The sequence below is a fragment of the Apis florea genome, unplaced genomic scaffold, assembly GCF_048593485.1.
Source record: "Apis florea isolate Af1SG1 unplaced genomic scaffold, ASM4859348v1 contig_2835_pilon, whole genome shotgun sequence".
Lineage (NCBI taxonomy): Eukaryota > Metazoa > Arthropoda > Insecta > Hymenoptera > Apidae > Apis > Apis florea.
In genome coordinates this window covers 964,657-989,403 of record NW_028256652.1, presented here as the reverse complement: position 1 = coordinate 989,403, position 24,747 = coordinate 964,657, and the positions used below count along the sequence as shown (strand labels likewise).

At 28.4% G+C, this 24,747-nt stretch overlaps 1 protein-coding gene across 10 annotated transcripts in view; it reads right to left on the bottom strand.

Annotated features, from left to right (window-relative positions):
- Nucleotides 1–24,747, bottom strand: part of LOC100869740 (dual specificity calcium/calmodulin-dependent 3',5'-cyclic nucleotide phosphodiesterase 1) — a 192,521-nt gene that overhangs the window by 120,213 nt on the left and 47,561 nt on the right. For 5 of the 10 annotated variants that reach the window (XM_086907266.1, XM_086907267.1, XM_086907269.1 and 2 more), the window contains exon 3: nucleotides 6,058–6,330. The exons of 3 other annotated variants lie outside the window; for them this stretch is intronic. In XM_086907266.1, the coding sequence (XP_086763392.1) occupies nucleotides 6,058–6,181 (124 nt within the window). In that variant the 5' untranslated portion in view covers nucleotides 6,182–6,330. Of the gene's footprint in view, nucleotides 1–6,057; nucleotides 6,331–17,816; nucleotides 18,321–24,747 lie in introns of those variants that run through there. 2 more of the 10 variants (XM_086907270.1, XM_086907268.1) reach the window with 2 other exon arrangements.

The following is a 24,747-nucleotide window of genomic DNA, read 5'->3' as shown; positions in this document are numbered from 1 at the left end:
TAAAAATTTAAACAAGATTTATTAATAATGCCGCCTTTTTAAAATAAAATTTTAAACTTAATTTTAAATTTTCTTCGGTTACAAAAATTTTTATTCATTATTTCCACGATTAATTTATTTTGGCGTGTAATATCTACTAATCTACCCCATTATTAAAGACTTAATAAACCCTAATAGATAGATTGCCCATCTATTATTTAATCTTCTCTGGATTCTTAGTACTTATTAACCTTCACTGAATTTAAACTTGGTGAAGCTAGATCCCTTGTTATGGAAGTGTGAATTTCATAGTAGGTTTATCATACCTTAATATTTCATTTAATTCGAAATGTTTTATAATTTACGTACAAGGTACTTTAAACGAAATTTTGTCATATACCTGATATTATCACGATGAGTTTAATAATTTATGCTGTATTCATGGGATGAAAATTATCATATAAACATTCTCAGATATTCATTATTCAAAATAATAAAACCTTGAGGGAAAAAACTAAAAATATTATATTATATATATTATTTCAACGAATATAAAGTTATTTAATTCTATATCACTGATTGAAATAAACTCGATAAAAATAAAAACGTATTTGAAATGTATTTGTAAAACTCTCAGATGAAAGCATCATGAAAGAAATCCGTCTTTGCTCGTAAAGGTTGTAAGAAATGTTTTCATATTCATTGGTAAAAATTGATATCATAGTGTGGCTGAAGTGTAGCACGATATATTTATAAACGTTAAGAATAGCGCAGTACTTGCAAGAGGAATTGGAAATCAATATTTAAGCCCATTCTAAAGGTGACGTGACTAGGCTGGATTTGCGTGCAGAAAGCAATAGATAACGAGAGTTGTATTCTAGAATAATGCTTTGTGTATCTCAGACGTATTTAGGAACCACTCATTGTATAAGCTCCATTTGAGAGGAGCATCTAACGTAGTTGTAGATAATCTACAACCCTTGTAGAAACAACTCGTTGTATAATGGTGGAAAAGTGCTAATCTAAAAATATAATTGATCGCACGAGCCATTTCAGCAAAAATATTTATTCTCAAATATGGATATTCCATGAAAAAGATACAAAAATCAGCAAATAACACATGTATCATATTAAAAATTAAATAATCAATATCGTAGTATAAGTGGAATAATATTATTCAATTTTTCAGTGCAATTATTTTTTAATTATAATTTAATTTAAATATTATGTTTTAATGATAAATGTTATAAATGTTATAGCGTATAGAAAAGAGTAAATTGGAAAATTAATCAATTAAATAAACGTTTCGTGGATTTTGCGTATTAAATAGATTTTTTATAATTTTTTAAATAACAGACTTAAACGTCGAAATTAATATTTATAACTAACTATATTATGAATCTGATATATAGAAACAAGAAATTGGAAAGTTCTCGATAAATTTTGTTCTTGCTCGATCATTGGAAAATAAAATTTCGAACTTGTCGTATGTAAAAACGCGTATCCTGGTAACACGAGTGTTAATTACGCGACGAAAGCACGGTCACGTTTCATGCATCGCGAATTTCAGTCATGAAAACCCGCGGAAAAGATGAAAACCTGCTTAACCTCGAGGGGTTGCCAGCCACTTCTATCAATAGTACGTTTCTTCTTAGGAAAAAAATCGTAATTAAAGTCACGTGCGTGCTTTACACTTGGGTAAAATTGATTCGTGGTAGTTTAATGCACGCTTTTTTCTAAAAATGGAATTTCTTTTCTCGCTTCAGTTAATTCGTCGTAAAATTTAGAATTAATAAATAGGAAATTTAAATAAAATATAAAATTTAAAATCAAATGATAAATATATAAGTTTCATTTTTCGCATAATTTTTCATTTTAAACTGAATTTTATTAAATTTATTAATTTTATATAATTTCTCAATTTCATTCGTATATTTGGATTGAAATTAAAGATTAAAACGAAAAAATTTGTATTAAAATCGAGATTGAAATAACTTTAACTTATATAATAGTTGAAACAGGAAAAAGAAATGTAAAACGATGGTAAAAATTTTTCACTGCGAAATTCTTTCAAGGATTCGGGTCAAAATTTAAAATTCGAATCGATCTTTAAACTTTCGTATATGAAATAAATAAATAGTAATGATACATATGATATATAAAATATAATTTTTAATATTTCATACATTGAAACTAAATTACAATCGTTAAGCAAAAAAACAAAAAAAATAGAATAGTATATAATATTATAATAAATATTTTGTAACTATAAGTACTTATAAAAAAAAATATTGTACATAATAATATAAAATCAAAAATCATGAAAAATGATTCCAGCATACGATTCTCAATTCATTAAATATATTTTCCAAATATAATTCGATAAATAATAATAATATATCATTCATCAAGAAAATCCATCCTCGATAAAAATTATAAACTCTTCTATATTCCTTTAAAATAACATTTCTTGCAATTTTTCAGCATTTTAAATAATCATCATTTGCCAACGCATTCGTAGCTTTTATTTTATTCGAATACGAACTCATTAGCAAAAGAACGATGAGTCCTAATGAGTCCCAAAGGGAGATGGTATGAGCTAACTTTGCTTCGAAATCATTTTTTTTTTTTTCTTTTCTCCAAGAAGAATGAAAAAAAATCTTGGGCTTGAAAGCCGTTGCTCTGTTCCTGTTATCACAGCAATGTTTCTCTTCGAAATCTCGTCCAAGTAGATCCCTCGGTTGCAAAAGACCGTTTCGTCTTTTGTCTCACGCTTATTGCGCTGCGTAATTGCGATTGTTCCGCTTCTGTTTGTATCGAGGGACAAGAACAAAGAAAGATATTCGCCTGAGAGATCGAGATAACGATCGTGTTACGAGCGAAAGAGCGCGTTAAATACTTTCGAATTCTTGCTAAATTCAGTTGAATTCCTTCGTTAGTATGCGTAATTTCCGTCCCTATTGCTCGACTGGTTTTCACACGATGCAGTTATTCGTAATTAAAGCGATTACATCTGGTTTTGCGTGCGATTTAGTTTCTTTTGGACGATTTAAGAAGTAGGAATTGGCTTTGTTCAAAATTGGATTAAGATAATCGTAAAAATATGGAAGGAACGAATGGTATCTGTTTTAAAGATAAGGATGAAATCTTTTTGCATTTTTTTCTGCTTTTATGTTAGAGATTTTATATCGTAAAATCTATAAATACATATTATTCTATTAATGTGTACATTGTTTTACGAAAGTCTTTATGCGTTATTTTTCAAAAAAATTCTAATCAATTAATCAATAAAATTTTTATTTTAATAAAAGTTTGTGTATTTAGAGCATAGTAGTTTATACATATAGTTTGATGATTGCATATATATTATTACTAATATAATTTCATCTAGAAATATCTATATTAATAATAAAAATAATATATGTATTTGTATACTTAAAGCTTTATTCTATCTCGTAGCATATATTTAAAAGAAAAACACTAAAATTTAAAGATCTCATTCTTTCAAAAGTGATATAATAAAAAAAAAATTGTTCTACGTTACACGTGTTTTGTATTATAAATATTCACGATGTTTCACATAAAAGATTTGTTATTGTGTTCGTGATAACACAACTCGCGATTAAAATTGCATAAAATGTACGAAGACTTTTGTAAACGATTGTATATATCGAAATCTCGTTGTGCAAACGCAACATTCCTCGAGACCTTAAATTTCATCAATCTTCGTGAACATCCTCGAGGATACCGACGTTTCATATATTTCTTTCTAACCTTCTTTTTTGCTTCTATCCCGCCGAGAGACCGAACACTCGATAAGAACGAGTCGAACAAGTTGGCTGGCTTTGTTCACGGATCAATGAATATAGTGAATTTCGCATAGTGTTCGCTGATGTGCAGATGCACGTGCATTGAATCGAAACGATTTCCTTGAGAGAGAAGTCTTATAGGTATTCGATACGCAGTTTCTGTTGAATGCGGGTAAACACGTGATCGTGCCAATCTCCTCGATATTGCATACATTAATAAATGGATGCATTTACATCGTCTTATTACGCATTTGTCAATCCATACAAGTTTTTAAAACTTTTTAAAATATTTAATCCTTCAAATTTCTTTTCGTTAAAATTTCTTTTTTTGTGAATACGTTTTGATAGATGTAATTTTTTTACTTTTTTAATTCTTAGCAAAAATAATTTCAAGGTTATATATATTTACAATGATATTAAAGGATTGAAAAAATCTTTATAGAAATTAAAACAATTATATTTTTCGTTCAAAAATTGACAATTTCAAAGTTTGTTTTCAATTTCGAATTCTAATTTTTAAATATAATATTAAAATCAAACAATACAGATAGGCAATCTATAATTAATCAATTGTTTAAAATTCTTCGAGATTACTTTTAGTGAAATCGTAAGTAGAGCGTGAAAGCTTCAATGAGAATTTTTTGGGAGGTTTTCTGAATTTTGCATGCATTCTGCGCCAACTGCCATATGGAGCAAATACGCAATGCGGAAATTCTATACATATTCCCAAATTAGGAGAAATTAATTTACGAAACACGTTTAAAACGTTTCGAACTTTTCTTCAATTCGTAATATTAAATATATTAATTATTATAGAGATTCTTTTTCTAGATTTTCTTTTTATAATAAAAATATGAAGGAATTTATAAACAATTTTTATCTCTGAAAAAAAATTCGTAAAACAACAAGAAAATTTCTAATTAATATTGACACGAAAAACAAATGGTGGATTAAGTTTTTAGCTTTGAATGCATAGCTTTTTAAGCTTCGACAATTAAATGGTTAAATTTTTGTCCAATTACACTTCAATTTCCTCATTTCACGCTTCATTTCACCAATTTGATATCTACCATTTACAGGAACAAAAACTTCAATACGTTCTCTTAATACGTTTATAATATAATCTTTTATATTTTTATTAAATTCGATATACTGTAACATTATTCGAAGTTTTTCAATTTCTTGCCAAAATAAAAATTCAGAAATTCTATTTTTGAATTAAGAAAAATAAAAAATTCTACGCAGATGGAATAATTAATATTTTAGATTAATAAATAGAAATTTCTATTAAAACGACTAATTAATTTTTTTCAAAAAATCAATAGAATTTCATTGTTAACCAAATCCTATGTTCAATAAGCTTCAAAAATATCCATAAATGCTATAATTTTCCATCTAAACAAGTAAAATATACGTCAAAATACACGTACAGATCCAAGTGTGGCACACGTGCGTTCAAAGAGTTTCGAGTTGCGAAATTGAAATTCTTCGAATAATATTTCTAATATTAAGGGAAACGCGTTAAGAAAGCAAAAGTCTCGATAAAGAATCGGAAAAGAATAATATATTATGGAAAATTTCGATTAAACGTCATGTTTATAGAGATAATTGGGTTCAATGGTATTGGTGAAACAAGTAGTCCTTAAGGAGCTCTTCACTATAGTAGCAATCTAATGCGACTCTATCCAGGATACCACGCAATCGACCAATAACAATCCATTAGCGTTCCGCTGCTCTATATTTGCCTAGCTATTATCTTCGTCTCATTTTGGCAAATATACTTGTCAATTCAGAGCAATGCTCGCACAAACTTCATAAGAGCTTTTTGTTTGGGGAATTTTTGTTTATTTTTCTTCCCTGTAATTAATCTTTTATAAACTTTAGTTAACGTACGATTATGCGTGTATAACGTATGATGAATGAAAAACAGAAATAGATGAGAATTATTTTTTCGTTATGAAAAGTGATACATTTGTTATAGAAATAAATATATAATTTTATCTTTTTTTCTTTGCATATTTGTATTTTCTAATATTCGTGTTATTTTTTCGTAACAAAAAGCAAAGAATCGAGCATTCATAAAATCTTCTCAAACTCTATCGTAAAGTTATATTTATGAAAAAAAATGTATTACGTTTCAAAATGACAATGTTATTAAAATTCAAGCAAAGATGTTATAAAAATTCATTAATATTTTTATAAATTCTACGTCAATAAAAAATCAAAAAGAAATTAATTAACTAATTGGAGAATTGTTCGCAAAATTTACCTATGGTATACGTTGCACCATCCAGTTGAAAAGTCGCACTCTTGCACTTCTTGAAGAGCTTTTGATGCGGGTATGGTGGCGGAAGTGGCGGAGGTGGCGGCCCCTTTGGCTCCTGTTTATTCATGATGTTCCTTGCACTTTACCTCAATGTCTTTGATCATTAATTATTCTCTAGTAACTGTCCCCGATCTATATCACTCGCGATCAGAGTCAAGCCACGATCATATTATCTCTGTTATTAAACGCATAGCGAGTTCCATCAACGATACAATACTGAAAAGTAATAATATCAAACATTTCCCAGAGAAACATTTCCAGATAAGAAACTAATCAAACGTTAAATTTTTGTTTCAGATCAGAGGGTCAAAACAAGGTTGGGCACGTTGAATTCTAAGAAGCTGATATCTAGACCACCATCTATTGAACGAGGTTGAAAACGGGGGCAACGATTGGAAAAAGTCTGGTAAGTCTGAAATATATTTTTGAAATTTAAAAGAAGGAAACGTTTCTTAGAAATTGCAGATTGTTTGGAAATCCTATCTCGTTGTTTGCTTTTGAATGATGACGTGAGAATCTCTTTTGAATGCGATTAAAGAAATTGCAATATCCTCGCGAGCTTTTAATAAAAGCTTTCACGCGAAATGACTCGTAAATACGATTAAAGAAACGTGAAGATACACTAGCCATTCGATTTGAAACTTTAAAAGCGTGATTACGTGAAATACCATATTAAGGTGTCGAATGCAAATATGAGAGAAACATGAATAAATATATATATAAAATATATAAAGAAAGAAAGAGAGAAAAGAATTTTTTCTAAAAAGTAAAAATTCAAGAAAGTTAATTAATAAATGATCCTTTTTATCGATCAAACAGGATTAAACTGTTAAATTACTTTATTTAATTGAAGTTATAATTTAATTACTATTTTCGAACGAAAAATGTGCCTCATCTCCCTTTCTTCCTATCATAGAAATCGTCACATCTGAAAATCTCCCATACTCCCATTATTTATCATTAATGACCTAAATAAATAACGAATATTAAATCTCTATAAAACAAGAAAGAAAAAAAAAAGCTATTTTACTACGCGCAAACAAACGAACAATTTTTAAATATTTACAAAACGAAAAGAAAGAAATCCTTTTCATCTGGGAAGAGAGCAATTTTCGATCGTTTCATGCACAAAAAAAAAGAGAAGAAAGAAAGAAAGAAAGAATATATGCAACGCGAATTTTCAACAAATAAAAATAACGAATAACGCAATAACGTGACCGGTATGCGAATACAGGATACGAAAAGCGTTTGTTCAACACGGTGTGACGCGCGGTTAACCATAGGGAAAACACGAGGAAGGGATTGAACGAAACATTTCCAGTGCAAACTTTGACGGTGCTAAATTCCCAGAGATCGTCCAATGGCACACTTTCTCCCTAGGAACCGGGCCACGGTGTGACCGCGGTAAAAATTTCTGCGAAGCGCATCGCGTAACGACAGCCACTTTATCACGGTTCCCCTAGGGGGGAGGGGGAGGTGAACTTGTTGTGTCGACGAAACGACGGAATAGTTGCCAAAAGTGGGAAAGGGTAAAGTTCAATCCCACCCGGTGGACCACGAACGGCAATGAAAGTCCATCAAACAATGCGACATGCAGAATCGCTCTTTGACATTTTGGCTGTGGCGACTGCGTATGAGTGTGTGTGTGTGTGTGTGTGTGTGTGTGTATGTTTGTAAGGTAGTATACGTGTTCGCACTATGGGTTAAAATCGTTTAAAATGGTCAGAAGTTAGGTTTGGGATTTTGGTGAGGATTATGGGATGGATGGAAGTTTTATTGAAATGTCATGGAAATGGTATAACTATGTTTGAGAGATTGAGTGTGTCCTTTTTATTTGGAAAAGTGAGATTTTTTTATGGAAGTTTGAAAAGTTTTGATAAATTTATAGTAATGGTCTTAGAATAGTTTTTATAATTTGATTTTGTTTATTTTTTTTTTTTTTTTTTGCACATATAGAAAATGTTTGATTGACTTGGGTGGTTGTTAGAAATTATGGCCATTCGAACGTTTATATATGAAGGTTCTATTAATAACAGATATTATTTATAAAGATTTAAGGAAGAAAATTCCTGACTTTAGAAGAACGTTATACGATATACAGTTTATATCGAAATTATTCGTAGAAAACTGTTCATTGCCTATTTAAAATTCTGTTATTAAAAGAATTAATCCTCGTCAGGGATACTTTTATTAGCTGCAAATGATGTATCGTCCCTTACTTCATTGACTTCGTTATGAAACACGTAATTCTACATTATATTAACAACATAATACAATTCCAAATTATCTTGTATAATACAATAACACTACAATTTTTGGCACAGTCTCAGTTTTGGCAATTTCTTCTACATGATCACTCTATCCGCATCATTAACTTTTCACATGAAAATCACTTGCAAATACAAATCCAATTTCCAAAGTCAAGTATAAAACAACTCTTAACTTCTAAATAACAATACATTAAATCCAAAATATATTCATCTATAATTTACATGGACTTGTTAGCGTATACCAAAATCCATTCTTCCAATAGCGTGAATTACTATGGTCCAGATTTCGTCGTTCCATCAATTTCACGCGAGTTTAATGCAAATTATCCTAATTCATAATGCGACAAAACAAACATTACACGCCACGTTCCTGCAAATTGTAAATTGATCGCATATATTTGGACCAACTATGCAACCCCAACCCTCTCATCTTTGATTCATCCATCGATAAATTCTAACAACGTCGTTGATCCTCCACTCTTTCACCGTATCTCAACTATCATTCCCTTCTCCAATTTCTTTTATCCTCGAACATTTTTCCCATTCGACTTTATCCAGGATTCATCCCTCTCGTTTTCCTGTTTTTTGCTCGTCCATCGTGTTGCACCTTTCCTCTCGAATTATACGCGAGCATCTCCGTTCACGAAACTCAATTTTCATCTCTGCTTTTGATCCTGACTTTTTCTCCTCCATTCATAAGTTCGAACTTAACCGGATCTATCTCGCGTGTAATTCGCGCCCTACCCTTTGTTCGTTTCGTCCTATCGAAAAATAACTATCGTCTCTCTCTCTCTCTCTCTTGCTCATTTCACGAAATGACATCAGATACGGTTAAGAGAACTCAATTTGCATTCAAAAATTCTTTTTCTATTTGAAAAATCAATTTTTACTCTTGCTTCTTTTTCCTTCGTTTAAAGTAATTGTATTTTTTCTAAGGTGAAATCAAAATTTCAGTATTCTGTTCTGTTTATTTTTTATTTATATTTTTATAAAGTTGAAAGGAAATTGGAGGGAAAAAATTGGATAATTATTATTGAAAGTGAGTTAGAAATAACAGCTTCATTTTCAAAGATTAAAGAAATGTTTGGCTTGAAGAACGTTGTGATATTAGGGGGATGTTCAGAGATATCATTTATCGTGATAACAAAGACGATTGCTACCTTGAAATGGCTTGCAGACTGGTTTACGACTTCGAAGATAAGATTCTTTATTGTGAGAGTAATGTTTGGAAAGAGAAACGATTCTAGAGATCTTTATATCGATATCGATCGAAAAATAAAAATATCCTGGTATTTTTATAAAAAGTATTAAATTTATAAATACATATAATGGAAAATTACATCTATATCTTCAAGATAAAAGTTTATTTTTCTTTTTTAATAGTTATAATACTATTCATTGTTAATATTTTTCAGAACGAATTCCACGTGATATCTGTTAATATATCTATTAAATTTTACTTACACTGCAAATATCTCTTTCAGATTTTAATTTCTATCCAAGAAAAATCTATGTTTCAAAAAAATTCTCTAATAAACAATCTTATCTCGAACAATGGGAAAAATATAGAAAAAATTTGCTAAAATTTACTAACTAATTATCAATGACATATCGATGCACAGGATCGATACAACTAAATGCCATCATCCCCGATTACAGTATCCCAATTAATCCACGAATTTCGCTCAATCAAACGCACTACCCTAAAATCATCCAGCAAAATGATTAAAACGCTCTCACGAAGCCTTATCTGCTTACACGCCTACGATTCTCCGCTTTTATCTCTATCCTCGCACTCCGCGTGTTTCCTGTCCCCGTTCCTCGCCCCGCTACGTTTAAGAGGCCTCGGTGAATTAATAGTCGGCGTGGTATACGTGACTCCGGAACCGAGTGGCCACGTCGAGTGCATTTCCGTGATCGTGACGTATCCTCATCACGGATAGTGCATCGAACGGAGAGGGGTTCTCACCTCTTCGCCGGATCTTCGATCGACCCTTTGACGAAAATTGCCGCGAAGAGTGGCCGACTTCACCCGCGTCATCGTCCAATTCTCTTCCCACGGGCCGATCGTTTCAATCTCGAGTGGAATCGAGACGCGACTTCTTTTCTTCCAACTGACCCCCGATCGAAACGAACTCCGTGAATGGGCTTTTCGAGGAATGGATTGCTTTTGCAAATCAGCTCGAGCACGAGTTTCACAGTAGTTGGAAACTTTTCTCAAACTTTTCGATGTTTTGTTTCGTCGAGATTTGCATTTTAAGTTATAATTCCATAAGTCGCAGTTTTAATTCTCGTCTCGATCTGTTTCGTGAGATAAATTGGTGGGGATAATTTGGATTCCAGGAATTTGTTATGTATCGTGAGAAAGTATATATGGAGCGGATAGTCAGAGCAAGATGATAACATCGAGTGATATTTCAGTAATCAGATTTCTGATTATTATGATTATTATGTAATCAATTGTTATGACATCGGATATGATATATATTTTTAATTAAATTAGAAAGAGATAAAATATAGAGAAGAGATGCATTAAATTATATTATCTCCTTCGAAACAATCTGAGTTTTATTCGAAGAATTTTTTTAGAATAAAAAATTTGAGAGATAATTACATCCAAAGTGTTGTAAATGATATAGCATGAAATCTAAAGAGTACACAATTACGAAAAATTGCGTAAAAAGATCCACGAGTAAATAAAATTTCAAGTCAAATAAACCAAGAAAATTTCACGTCGTCACTCGATCGATGATATCGATGTATTCATGTCTCGAATTCGAAATTAAGGATAAGGTTACATTTGAACGAAGGAATGTACAAGCATATCCCAATCTGTACACACTAATAAACGGAAGCATTCGGTGTTTCATCGATACGGATAGGATTCTGATACGAATGGCTTATACGATAGGCCGATGAATCAGCCATGCTAAATTTCACTATAAATCATGTAAATCCGTCTTGCTCGGTCTATTATGACGATTTTAATTGCGTTTCATGCAGATGCGATGTTATTAATTGGACCTTCACCTTTTCTACCAAGTCAGCCAGCATTTACCGTGAAATTACTCTGCGACCGAGTGAAATCTTAATTTCCCTTTTTTTCTTTTTTCTTTTTTTTTTTTTTTTTTTATTTTAACTTGACAAGATAAGTTATCTTCACTTCTACTTCTACGCTTTAAATGGAAAATAAATTAAGTTGAGAAACAAATTATTCTCTCGTGAATCTCATCGCTTGAAATCACGAAAAAAAAAACATTTTAAGCGAATCTTTTTGCATAGTTCTCTTCCGCTTGAATTTATGGAAACGGGATATTTTGTTCGTGGTATTCGTGAATTAAATTAATTTTTAATACATGTTCGAAATTTTTCTTTTTCAAAATTTGTTATTAACAACAAAAATTAATTGGGTAGAAAAATTATTTGCAAATATGCTAATGTATTATTTTGTTACTTACTTTGTATAAAGTCAAATTTATCTTTGAATTTTTAAATCAACGAGTATAGACAAAATATTCCAAATTGTTCTATTTCAATAAGTATTAAATTATGTTCTTTGATAATTGATAAACAATTTATTTATCGTCTATGCTTCTGTTAACTCTAAACGCTTGAATTACAAAAATAAATATAAATCGAAACAACCGTAAAATAATTATTAACCAAACTTCTCAACAATCCATAATCGAATATAAATTTCAATTTCAAACAACGCTTATAAATTAAAGCGTTAAACGAGGAGAAAGGGATTGGAATATAGGATAAAGCCGGTTATCTACCGTGGCTGGTTCATAGAAGTTAATTGAATTAAACCAATATCGACCAGTATCTTAATTCGTTAAAAACTGAAATCCTTTTTGCAACAAACGAGATCTCATAAACCGGAGGGAAACTCAAACTCGTCCTTTCACAATCAGAAATATCTTTTTTCTTCCCTGTGAAAAGAAGGGAAGAACGTTTCTCACGATAAACGCGGTTGCATGTGGTCGGAACTACTAAGAATTTACTACTTGGAGTCTGCGATAATAGTGTTGCTGTTTGAAAGAGGTATAAAGCTTCAAAGGAAACCTATTTTCACACCAAAATGCTGTTGTACGAAAAAGAGTTTTGTATAAATATGGGAGTATTATTGAATTATTTTATATAGAAAACAAATCTTTTTATTTATTAATTTTTTTTTTTTCTTATTCTGTTCTTATAGGAATATATATAGGAATAGATTTGTTGATCGAAATTTAGATTGTTATAAAAGAGAATAGATGTAATTAGTAAGCGAGATTAATTTTTTTTTTTAATTCATTTTGCCTCGTTTATAAAATAATTAGAAACTATACTGCTCGGTATTTACGTTTTATCATGTTATTATTCCTCAAAGAAATACCAAATTGACAATTTGGCCATAGATCATATGTTTAAAATGATATTATCAGATTATCAGATAATTATTATTGAATTTATGTCGTAATTTTCAAACTTAATAATGAATTGTCGAGCATGTTATCGAGATGTTAATTTTGTATATTATTTTCATTATGTTTCTTGTGTTTGTGTTTAATATATTTGATAAAATAATAGCTACCATTATTTCCATGAAGTTAGATTGTTATTTATAGAATTAATGAGTTGTTTAGCAATATAATTATATGCATTTTGTGCACATAAACGAAAATTTAATCTCCATCATATCGAATATTTTATATTTATTGTTATCTCTATGCTCATATAGCGGAAGTTAATTATAATAATGATCAAAGGTATTTCGAATTAAATTTAATTTTAATAAGAAAAGAGTTATTAAAACATTTTTTATGGATAATAGTAAATGATAATTCTTGTAATTTTTAATTAATAATAACAGATATTAAGAGGATTTATGTAGATTATTGTTATGTAAACCAAATGAAATATCGAGTTCACGTTAGCTGTTTGTAAATATTTACCAAAATGTCATTCTATGTCCTTCGAATTAATATGAAACTAAATTTCATCTTCCATAAATTTTAGAAGTTTCATAATTACCGTTTCCGAAATTGCTTTTCCCAATATTATTATTTGATGAAATGAAATTTCATTGTCAGAAATGTTACATTTTCTGAGAGAAATCTCTTCTATTATTCTAATAGTGTTCGTACAATTTTTTTCTTCCTTCGAATATTCCATTGAGAAATTTGAAAATTTACGTATAAAGTTTAAGAAGATGATGAAATAATACATACATTTATACGATATACAGATAAATTTATACGAATTCTTCCTTTTCTCGAATATAAAAAAAAAAAAGAAATTAAGAACTTTTGATTCTTTAAAAAATCACTATAAACATTTTATTATAAAAAATTTTATATTTATCATACATATACATCAAAGAAATCAAATTGAATAATGATTGATTTTCTAAATAGACATTATTCTTAAGTGCTTAAATTAAAAATATATAAAAAAAATATATAAATAAATAATTAATTAGTTCAGTTTACATATACATACATAATATTTTTCGATCAAATTCAATATAATAACTCTTTTCTGCTATATTTCAATATATAATCATTCATACAACCAATAGTTCCACATATTCTTTCACATTTAACGAAATGTAATCTTATTTTCTTTCGCACGATAAACATTCGTCGCAAATATAACTTTCAAAGATATAACATTAGAACTTTTCTCAGGAGTTGATCGAAAAAAGGAGCTTTCGATGAATCATCGTTCGTGCTCGATCCTATTCAATTAACAAGAATGAAACGAAATCTATTGAGTCTCGAAACAAAATACTCGAATCGTACGTGATCCAGAAAATATTAGAAGTTGTGTTCTGTCTATTCTGGAAGAATATGATCGGAATAGAAATTCACAGAATATATCGAAAATAAAACGAAAGAGAATGATTCTTGCAAATTTATTTATTTTTTATTCTGTAACATGAATAGGAATTAGAAATAACATAACAAGATAAGCAATAAGCAATAAATCTTTTTTCAAATATATTTGCATAAAGATCAAGCAAACATAAAAATGTATAAAGAAATTTGTAAATGATTAATTTAAATTTTTTATTTATTTCCATAGTATCTTACATTTCAGATATTCCAATGTTTTTAAATTTTTCTAAAATTTTATATTTTATTTAGCATTGAATTTTTTCCAGAAGTAATATTTACAAACAATAATCAAAACTTAATTTATTTTTATTACTTATACTACAAATTTCAAAAGTGCACATTTATTTCGTGAAACTTTATAATCAATTTTCTCCAAAAACAAAGTCTTCGTATAGAAAATTATCATTTCAACTTACTTTTGAACAAGAAATCACTCTTTTTCTATATTTCTTCTATATTTTTTAGCATATTCATAACGATCGAACGAATTATCACGAAGCTCGTGACTTAATAAGATGAAAATCGGGTTAAACGAAATTTTCAATGACAACAGCGAAACCCTCTCTCTGTGTTGAATTAGATAGAGCGACGAACCGAACGATCGATTCCAGGACAGCGAACTTTCAATCGGTGTCGTGATCCGGCTACGGAAATTCGAACGTTGAAACGAGATCGGTGTTTTACCAGAGAATCGATCGATTTACCGAATCCAGTCGAAATTCGCGATTAAGTGGAACTGATTATCATTGGTCAGCCCCGGATGGTAAATTGTTAAATGTGGAAGCGAGCTTACCGTGAAACACGTTTCTTTGAACCGGGAAATTGATGACGTGCAGAAGATGTTTTCTCTTTTTTAAAAGTAGTTCTATCTTTGTATTTGTTTTCTTGGAAAATTGGAGGTAATTGGAGGTTATATGTGCGACTGAATGTTCGAATTTTTTCTTGAGAAATTCTAGTTTTACTTTGCTTTGTTCTCGTTACAGTGAAGTTAACGGTGAGACGTTGGTTAATTTGGAAATAATAAATTATGATTCGAAAAATTGGATTTTCTTTGAGAAATTTTATTTTCGGTTTGTTTTGAAATTTATTAATAGCAATAGTAATAATAATGATTTAAATATAATTGGAAACGAGATAATGCGAAACATTATATAATAGGAAATTTTTTAAAGAATAATAGTATTTTCTTTTTAAAATTTTTAATGAATTAATAATTAGTAAAAACACTTTGATAAATAATAATTAATCGAACCTTTCAAATTTGTGAAAATTGGAATTTGGTGTTATAATTGGAAGAACATGGAATGGTATTTCATTAAATATACATAATCAGTTGAATAATGTAAAAGCAATCGAAGCAATTGGAATATTATTAAATGAGCACTTTTCACTATTACTAGATTATTCGAAATTAGAAAATTTATGAAATATTAAATTTAAAAAGTCGAATAGATTGATTATATAGATTTTTCTTTTTTTCGTAATTGTTAAAAACAAATCCATATAACAAAATTGATTTTTATTCAACAGAATTATATATATATATAGTTATAATATTAATTTAATTTTAATTTTAAATACACATCTCTATTAAATAAAAACACTTAAATATATTATAAATCTAAAAATAAAAATTAAAATCTTAACTAATCTAAAATTTAACATTAAGTGAATTACGTGAATTAAGTGAATCATTTAAAATTAAGTGAAAATAATAATATTCAAAACAAATTACAGAAAATAATAAGAAATTAAAAGAATAAACTTTAAATATACGTTACAGATTTGCGAATTAAAACAGAATTAAAAACATTTGAAATTTAATATTATAATCTCGAAAGAAACAATTTTCTTATTAAAATTTTGTTTTTTTAATTTTATAATCTCCAAACGTAGCTTGTTACACAAGGAATTTGCATTTTCATAAGAAAAGGTCAAATGTACTTTTACTTGAACTGTACTTCTACTTTGCTACTTTGCATTCCAAATCTTTCATTTCATCCCTTTTTTCCTTTTTTTACTCTTTTTTTTTAATTTTGTTCCTTATTTCTTCCTCGTTTTTTTAATCGTTTTTTAAATTTTTTAATCTCGATACTTGAATATTTATGAAAGAAAAATTGTGAACAAAGATTAAGAATTATGTTTCTCGTGAAATATTTGACCATCAGTTAAAAAGAATCTTCCCTTAGAATCAGCTCATTAATATTCATAAACCAGAGAACATGTCGACAATTTTCACCAGGCCAAATAGATTCTCCTTCTACGTTAAATTCAAACACACGTACGATTCCGAAACAAACCACCCTCTTAAAAAACTAATTAACCTATATTCACATATCAAACGATTTTCACTCCAAGTTATTATATAGGACGTTCAAAAAAAAAAAAATGCGGGGTCTTGAGCATGTCTAATAATTCATTAAAAAAATAAATTATTTCGCCAAATATTTATACAATCATATTATTTAAAAAATATCACAAGAAGTAATCCATATTTAGAAATAATATTTTTAGATAATTATTTTACACAATCAAATATTCCTTGTCTTTTCATCTTGTTTTTTATTTATTTTAAAACATTCAAAATATTCGAATTACTTACTAATCCTACATTTCAATAAATAATATTAATACAAAATTTTTTTCGTATATTAAATTTTACTCGGATTATTATAAAATATCCTCGATATTTCGTGATTTTAATTTGAACCAATTTATCTCTTCCGCATATCGTAAAAGACGATATCCAAGACGAACTCACATGACCGCGTTAAACCAATAAACTGTATATCGTGATCTTGAAACGGCGCCACAAATAAACATATAGCTTGAATATATTTCATAATTTCGGGAAAAAAACTGATTTCTTATACCAATAATCATCAAACAATTTTCGTTTACATTATCGAACGCTGTACATTCGTTATTCATTTTCCAATGATTAATACGTGACATCCCAAACCAATTTTTCTATGAATTTTATATTTATTACAACGTCTTTGATACTATTAACAAGAAACTCAACATTCCACCAAAACTAACATGATTAAAAATGAAAGGAACTCAACCTATTTTTTAATGCTAATTTATTACATATCGTGTTATATTGTGTAATATTGTATTCATTGTCAGAAATAAAATTCGTAAAGGATGATACACCTATTTGTAAATGTCCTATAAAACCATCATAAATGCTTATAAATAAAAGAGAGGGGACATCCTTATCGACCTACATTTCCCAGAATTCACAGATACACGAAGGCAAACGATCCGACTCAATAACGAAATCTTCGCTCCAATAACGAAGAAAAATAAGAAAAATAAGAGGAACGAGAAGCCAAGTGTACTTGTTCTTTCTCGGAGTCAGGGTCGCGCGCATGTGACATTTACATGACGCGGCCGTTTTTCTAGGGGGGATCTCTTGGATCCGTTAGTCTTCGTCGTGGAGAAATAAAAGAGCAGCCAAGAAAGCGTGAGAGGAGATATACGATGGCCAGAAGGCTCACAATTTGGCGCACAAACCGTATTCACCGATTGAAACACTCACTTTTTGCAATTTCACGTTCTCAATATCCGTCACAATTTTCTTCCAATTACTCACACGTCGAAACTTTGAAACGATTCATAGAGAAAGATCAAATGTCACTCGAATATTTCTCGATTTTTACTTTGTTCTGTTTACTCGTTGCTTAACCCTTTCACAGTGTGTATCTCAATAAAAATTCAGACAAACTGGATCAAGGATAATTCGTATATCTCTATTCTCTCTTTGTATAATTCTTTCTATATTCTTCGTATATTCTGTTCTTTCTTTACAATCCATACAATTGTTCAAATTTATTAAGTTAAGAAAGAGTTAAAAAGTATCTTTCGTGTCTGAAAATTTAGAAAAATCTCAACGACGAGTTAATTTTTTTTTTCTTTTTTTTATTTAATTATCGTATTATTACATTGTCAAAGGGTTAAGCTTTTGCACGACACGCGGAAAAACGTGAAACGTAGCTCGGCGAGGGGATAGACGACTCCACGTGTCTCGGCTCGCGGTGCGACTCGAAAGCTCAAAAGCTTGCCTTGAAATCCGCGCAAGCGTGCCGCGGAACGAGTGATACGGCAAAAACCAATCCGCAAAAGCTTCCGTACGTTCTGGCCAAGAATTGAGAGGGAAATAGAGAGTTGTGGCGATCGATATTCTTATCGATAATGTCTTATCGATATATCGTAAAATGAAAATAATTTTCCTTACGAATATAGTTCTCCGATAAAGTCTATTTATTTTGATTTCAAATAATTACAAATACAACATCTTAATCGAAATCGAAATGAGAAAAATTAAAAATTAAAATTAAAAATTTTAATCATTCGTAATTGATATCTCGAAAGATCGATATATCAAAAAGATATCGACAAAGGATAGTCACAATTTTAAAAACGAAAACGTATTCGTCGACTGTAAACGCGGAATAATTATTTTTATTCGTCGTTAAATGATGTACCATATTTTCTCAGTAGCAACGTTTCACGAAATTCTAATGTTTAATGAACATTTTTGCTTTGATCGATTATTGATTATTGGTGTTGGATCGTTTGATTATTTGGTCAAGGATCTTTCTCTTTTGAAAATTATCGGACTAATGTGATTGGAAGATGGAACGCCTGGATTTGGGGGGTTCGGTGTTGGGCGGATGTAATTCCTCGTGATCGATGACATGGTGTTAGTTCTTCCGGGAAGGCTATAAGTAGACATGATTTTAGAACGTGGTGGCACGTCTTGTGAAGGATATAAATGTGTAAAATAATCGAGAAAAAATGGGTGCAAGAAGTGTGGGAAATGATTGTTTATGAAAGGTGACAAATATTCTTAAAATTACTTTAGGGGAAAAAATTGTAAATACAAAGCAATTTATATTGGTTGTAGGGTAAATGAGATTAAATGACGAAGCCTTGTGAGATGTTATTCTGATGAATATAGAAAGAAAATTTAAATACAATATCTAAATATAATAGTAAGATTAATGGAATTGATACGAATCATTTGTTATCTCTGTTATCTATTTGCAATTTCCAATTTCTTCTTATTATTTCTCTTGAAGGAATCAAGTTCGAATAATAATTTCTCTAATTCTTCTAAAAATTCAGAATACTTTTTACATTCATTAAAGCATAAACGTATATATAATGATATCAACAAGCATTAATATATTTATAGAAATATAAAGTTTTCATATCAAATCATTTTAATAAACAAAAAAAAATTTTTGAGACGTAAAAGGAGTTGATTTTAATTAATTTATTTGTTATTATATGTATTATGAAAAAATAGATTTAATATAAAAATTAACAAGATTAATTGCGAATTAAAATTCATTCAAAATTTGCTTCAAAGCGTTTAAAATAACAAGGAGAAGAACGGTGTGAAATAAGCAAATAAGAAAAATGAAAGAAAAATCGGGAATTTAATATAAAATGTCACAAGTACGAAAAAACATAGAGCTGTGCGAAAACATCCAAAGAATTTAAATCATCCGGAGACAGTTTAAAATCCCGCTTAAAGCTAAAACCGATTAGATACGTTCGTGTTGCTAGATTCGGTGAAAAACTTTTCCGCGAAACTACCGAAACAAAATGGAAGAAAAAGAAAAAAAAATGAAACTTAATAGGAAAGTTTTCTTTTTACACTTTGCATTTCTCGATCCATTCTCCCCCGCGCATACAAAGATATAATATATCGTAATATTTTAATAGTTTCACTTTGTGATAAATTATACATGTTATAGCAATAGGCCGGTTTCCAATATCGTCCTATAAATATCATATAAATTTAGATGCGAAAGATGTAAATTAGCGAAAATAATGTGTAGAGACCATTTGGAACGGATGCAATCGCTAAACGATCCGTGAAAGAGGATGATTGCTTTGTTCTTTGGAAATGCAAAGTTCAAATCGTGCAATCTTGATGATAACACGTGTAAATATTTCTTTGTTAACATAACATGATTATGAATAGAATTTTAAATAGTACGTGAGTGTATAGAAATATTTATATATAAATCGTATCATCGTAAATATTATAAATTAATAATGGTATATTATAATTGTGAAAAATCTTCGTTAAATATGAATAATAATTTTTTTTTAATATTACAAATAAAATAATTTGAATATACATATTTAAAAAAGTAGATACGAGAGATAGTTTTTTTCTTTAATTTAAATATTTCAGGAAAAATTTCGTTGAAACTTGCATTTCCAATTTCTCGCGATATTAAAAATATCAAAATTATTTCTATTACGATATTTACGATGTTAAAAAGTAAAGAAGAATTTATTATATTGAATTATGGTATTCATACGGTGATTATAATCCACAATCGATCCGTATTAAAATTAAAGATGGAGAATGAACCAAATTCTACAAACGTGTCGAAATGAAATTTTCAAATAATGGAATTTACTTTACCAAACGCTTTATCACATCTCCCTAACCAAACCGATTTACCAGTTGGTTAAGTCTCTTCGTATAAAGATAACGATAATCGAAATTGAACGGAAGTCACCGTTCCATGAAAATTGGTCGTCGCGATTGATCGATTAACAATCGAAATACAAACTCACAGCTGCAATATCTCGAGTATTTGCCTTCTGAATTTAAACTAATATAGAAAATTGCGCGAATTTTTTTCCTTTTATTTTATCAAATTTATTTATATAAATTGTAGAAAAGTTTCTTCGGTCAAAATTTCATTTATTTAATATTTAAGACAAAATGAAACAAAATGAATATTTTATAATATATATTGAGTACATATAATTTTTTCATGCTCAAATAAAACAACGTTTCATTTAAATTAAGATTTATTTAGACTTTAGGATAAAATTAACCAATGCATCGCGAATTGATACTGTAATAAACATCGTCGTGTGTTAGTGATGAAATCAGGTTCAATATGTACTCATGAAATACAGGTCAAATCCAGTGCAAAAGCTTTATTTTATGAAATTCGATCATAAACGATGATGTTTAACGTACTTGTTAATTTAAATGACTCCACGTTAAGTAACTGCAAATTGGATTCTCATTGCACGATAATTTGTTAATTAATGGCATTAGTGAATTTACAAGTTGAAAATTATAGATTAACGCCTGCTTTGAAATGTTACAATTTTAGTGTCGAATAGAAATTCATTTAAAAAGTTTCATTTATTATATCATCAAACTTGACTGTAATATAAAAGATTTTTTTTATTAATCCATTGTTTATAAATTATATTACTAATAATATTAGTTTAATTGTGCAAAAATGTTTCGAATCTTGGAACAAATATTTTTAAAGAATCTAACATCGATAAATATTTCAATTGCTGTCACGTCGTTAATCGTAGATTTATTCGTCGAATTGATCGCTCGAGATGACCGAGATAATTTGAAATTGATTACCGCGTGATGGAAAACGAACCTCATTATAATTTGCAATTCAAGCTGGCACGATAATTACCGCTTCCAAATGACACGAACTTTAGTCATTTCTATTACGATCATTGTTGAAAAAAAATATAGTGCGCATCTTGAATTAATTCTGAAGAAGATTGAGATTATTCTTATAAAGTTTTCAAAAATGAAAACGAATTTTTTGCAGAAAATAATAATTAGATTTAAAAAAAAAATCAATATAAATTTTTCACGTGTTTCATTTACTTATTTTTTTAGAATGAAATTTTGAAAGAAATTTTTTCTACGAAGAGATGAATGCTTTCGAATGATTTATTATAACTTTGCTCAATTCGCATGCAAATGGATCTAAGATTACAGTATCAAGGAAACATTATGACTGAGAGCTAGATCGCAAATTCAGTTGAAATCAAAGTAGATGCAAAGTGGAACGTAGAAGGATATGAAGTGGCATTTCATTTTAAAATTTAGAATCTACACAGTATTTGAAACTTATATACATCTTGTAATAGAATTAAAATGGAATTGAAATATTTTACTTGATTTTGTATTGTACTGAAGAATAAAATAAATTTCAATTGAATATTAACGATAAATAATACAAGTAAAATAAACAAAAATTAAAGTTTTCATTTTAAGAAAAAGAAATCAAGAAGCTTACAAAACCAAATAATACAATTACAATGTTATATAGTATAAGAGTATATAATACAAAATGACAGAAAATATTAACAACTAATCCACTTCAGTCACAAAGTAAAATTTGTAGAATATTGTTTTGTAGAATATTTTAAAATATGAATCATTTATAGTGATACTTATTTAAAATGATAAAGAATAAACATAGAAGAAGCAAAATTTAATTCTGACAGTCAGCATTCATGCAAACAACATAACACGAAAATTATATAAAATATTCATTTTAAATACTATGTTAATAAAATAGATAAATTTTTCATTCATATTATAAACAAATTTATATTTATATTATTATTTTACTTCTTTTGTCTATTGTCTATTATTAACTGTTCCATTTTGATAGATTAACTTTTTAAATAATATAATAGCAATATATACCAAAGAATAAAGATAGAATTTGAACAGAAGAAATGTTTTCGAAAATTTGATAAAATTTTAACCATCGCGTCGCGTCCTAATGAAACGAAAACAAAATCGAGGAAAATTCTTGGCATTGTTTGTTCTGTCGCTTGTCCAACATTTAGATACACGAATTTCTTCTTATATGTTTTCTCTTGATTTGTATCGTGATGTATTCAGTATTTAATGTGCGTTTTGACGAAATGCCGAGAAATAAGCAGCCAAGAATTAATTCACCTTGACATTAGTTTCGAAACCGAAAAAAACGTCGTATGGATTCTTGTGAAATAGTGACTTTAAAAAGTACTTTATTATAATTATTATTATATATTATTACATATATTTTATTATATATACATATTATATTATATTATGATTATTATTATAATTATATTATGATATTATGTATATTATAATTATCATTTCACAACATTAAAATGAAGTTCAATAATAATTCCAACTCCGAATATATAAACGTAATACAATTAAAATAGAATATTGAAATTAAACAGATAGATAAATGTATTTTTCGTACAATTTTACTTATACAATTTATAAATATATTTATAAAAATAAATATATTTAGAAAAAATGGGTATAATTAAATATCTAAAAAAATGAAAAATCAATGATAATCAAAAATATTTCAACGTGTGAACAGATGAAGTCAAAAAATACGATGAAATAATATAAGATTAAAGAAGAAAATTGCAACTGAAATAACAATAAAGGTAAATAAATAATGTTGAATATATTTTGTAAAAAGTTTTATTTTCGGAACAATAGAAGTTAAAAAAAAAATTTATTTAAAATAATTTTCTTTCGATTTTTATTAATTTCGAATTTGAAGATATACGTATATTCTATTTTATAAAGATTATTTAGAATAGATATTGAAATATATGGGAGAATATTTTTTGACTCGCCCAATAATAAATGATTTATCACTTTGATTTATTGCTGCAATTTATCGTTCTGATCTATTATTCATTGTCTAAAATATCACTTGTAAATTTTATATATTGGAAAATTACGAAATATTTTTATTGATATGGGAATAAAGATAAGTGATAAATAATAAAAAATAATAATAATGAATAATAATAATGAAAGAGAAATAGAATTTAATTTATCACAAATCATTCATGATTATTCAATATTTAAATGTCATAAAACACATATTTACTACTCAAATTTTTCTATTTTCCTTTATGATAGACTAAATTTTAATAGTAACTGTAAAAAAAAAATGAATTAAGTGAACATAAAGAGTTAGAAAATATCAGCAAAACTTTATATATCTTTGATTGGACAGAATAATTTTAACATTTTTTATAAAATAACAACAGGTTTATTTTAATTATTGTGACGTTTTTTTTAAAATCATTTCTACAAACAGTATCTATTTGTTAAATATATAATTCTATTTTAATATTCAATTTTCTCAAGCAAAGTCTCGAATGTAATATATTTTTTCCACCCTTTTGACTTATTTATTTATTTTCTTTTTTTTTTCACGAAAAGCCATGATGTTATATTGTAAATTTCACGTAGCGAGGTTAAAATCGATGAAGCGTCAAAGTTTACATGGTCGAATGACTAGCTGAACGAATTGAGAGAAAGCTGAACAGATAAGGGTACAAAACCTCGGTCATGGGCACGTGAGATATATTCTAACCGTGGAGTTATCTAACTAGAAATGATCCTTTTGCATATAGATCTCAATCCATATGGAAATAATTGTTAGATAATTGTTAGATTGTCATAATAAATGCATTATAAATAATAAAAACTTAAAAAAAAAGTATATAGAGGTTGAAAACAATATTTTCATAATAAGATAAAGAATAAAAATTATATGAATATAATCATCAAATATTTGAAATGAATTAAAAATTCAGGATATTCCATTTAAATAATTCTCTCTATTTCC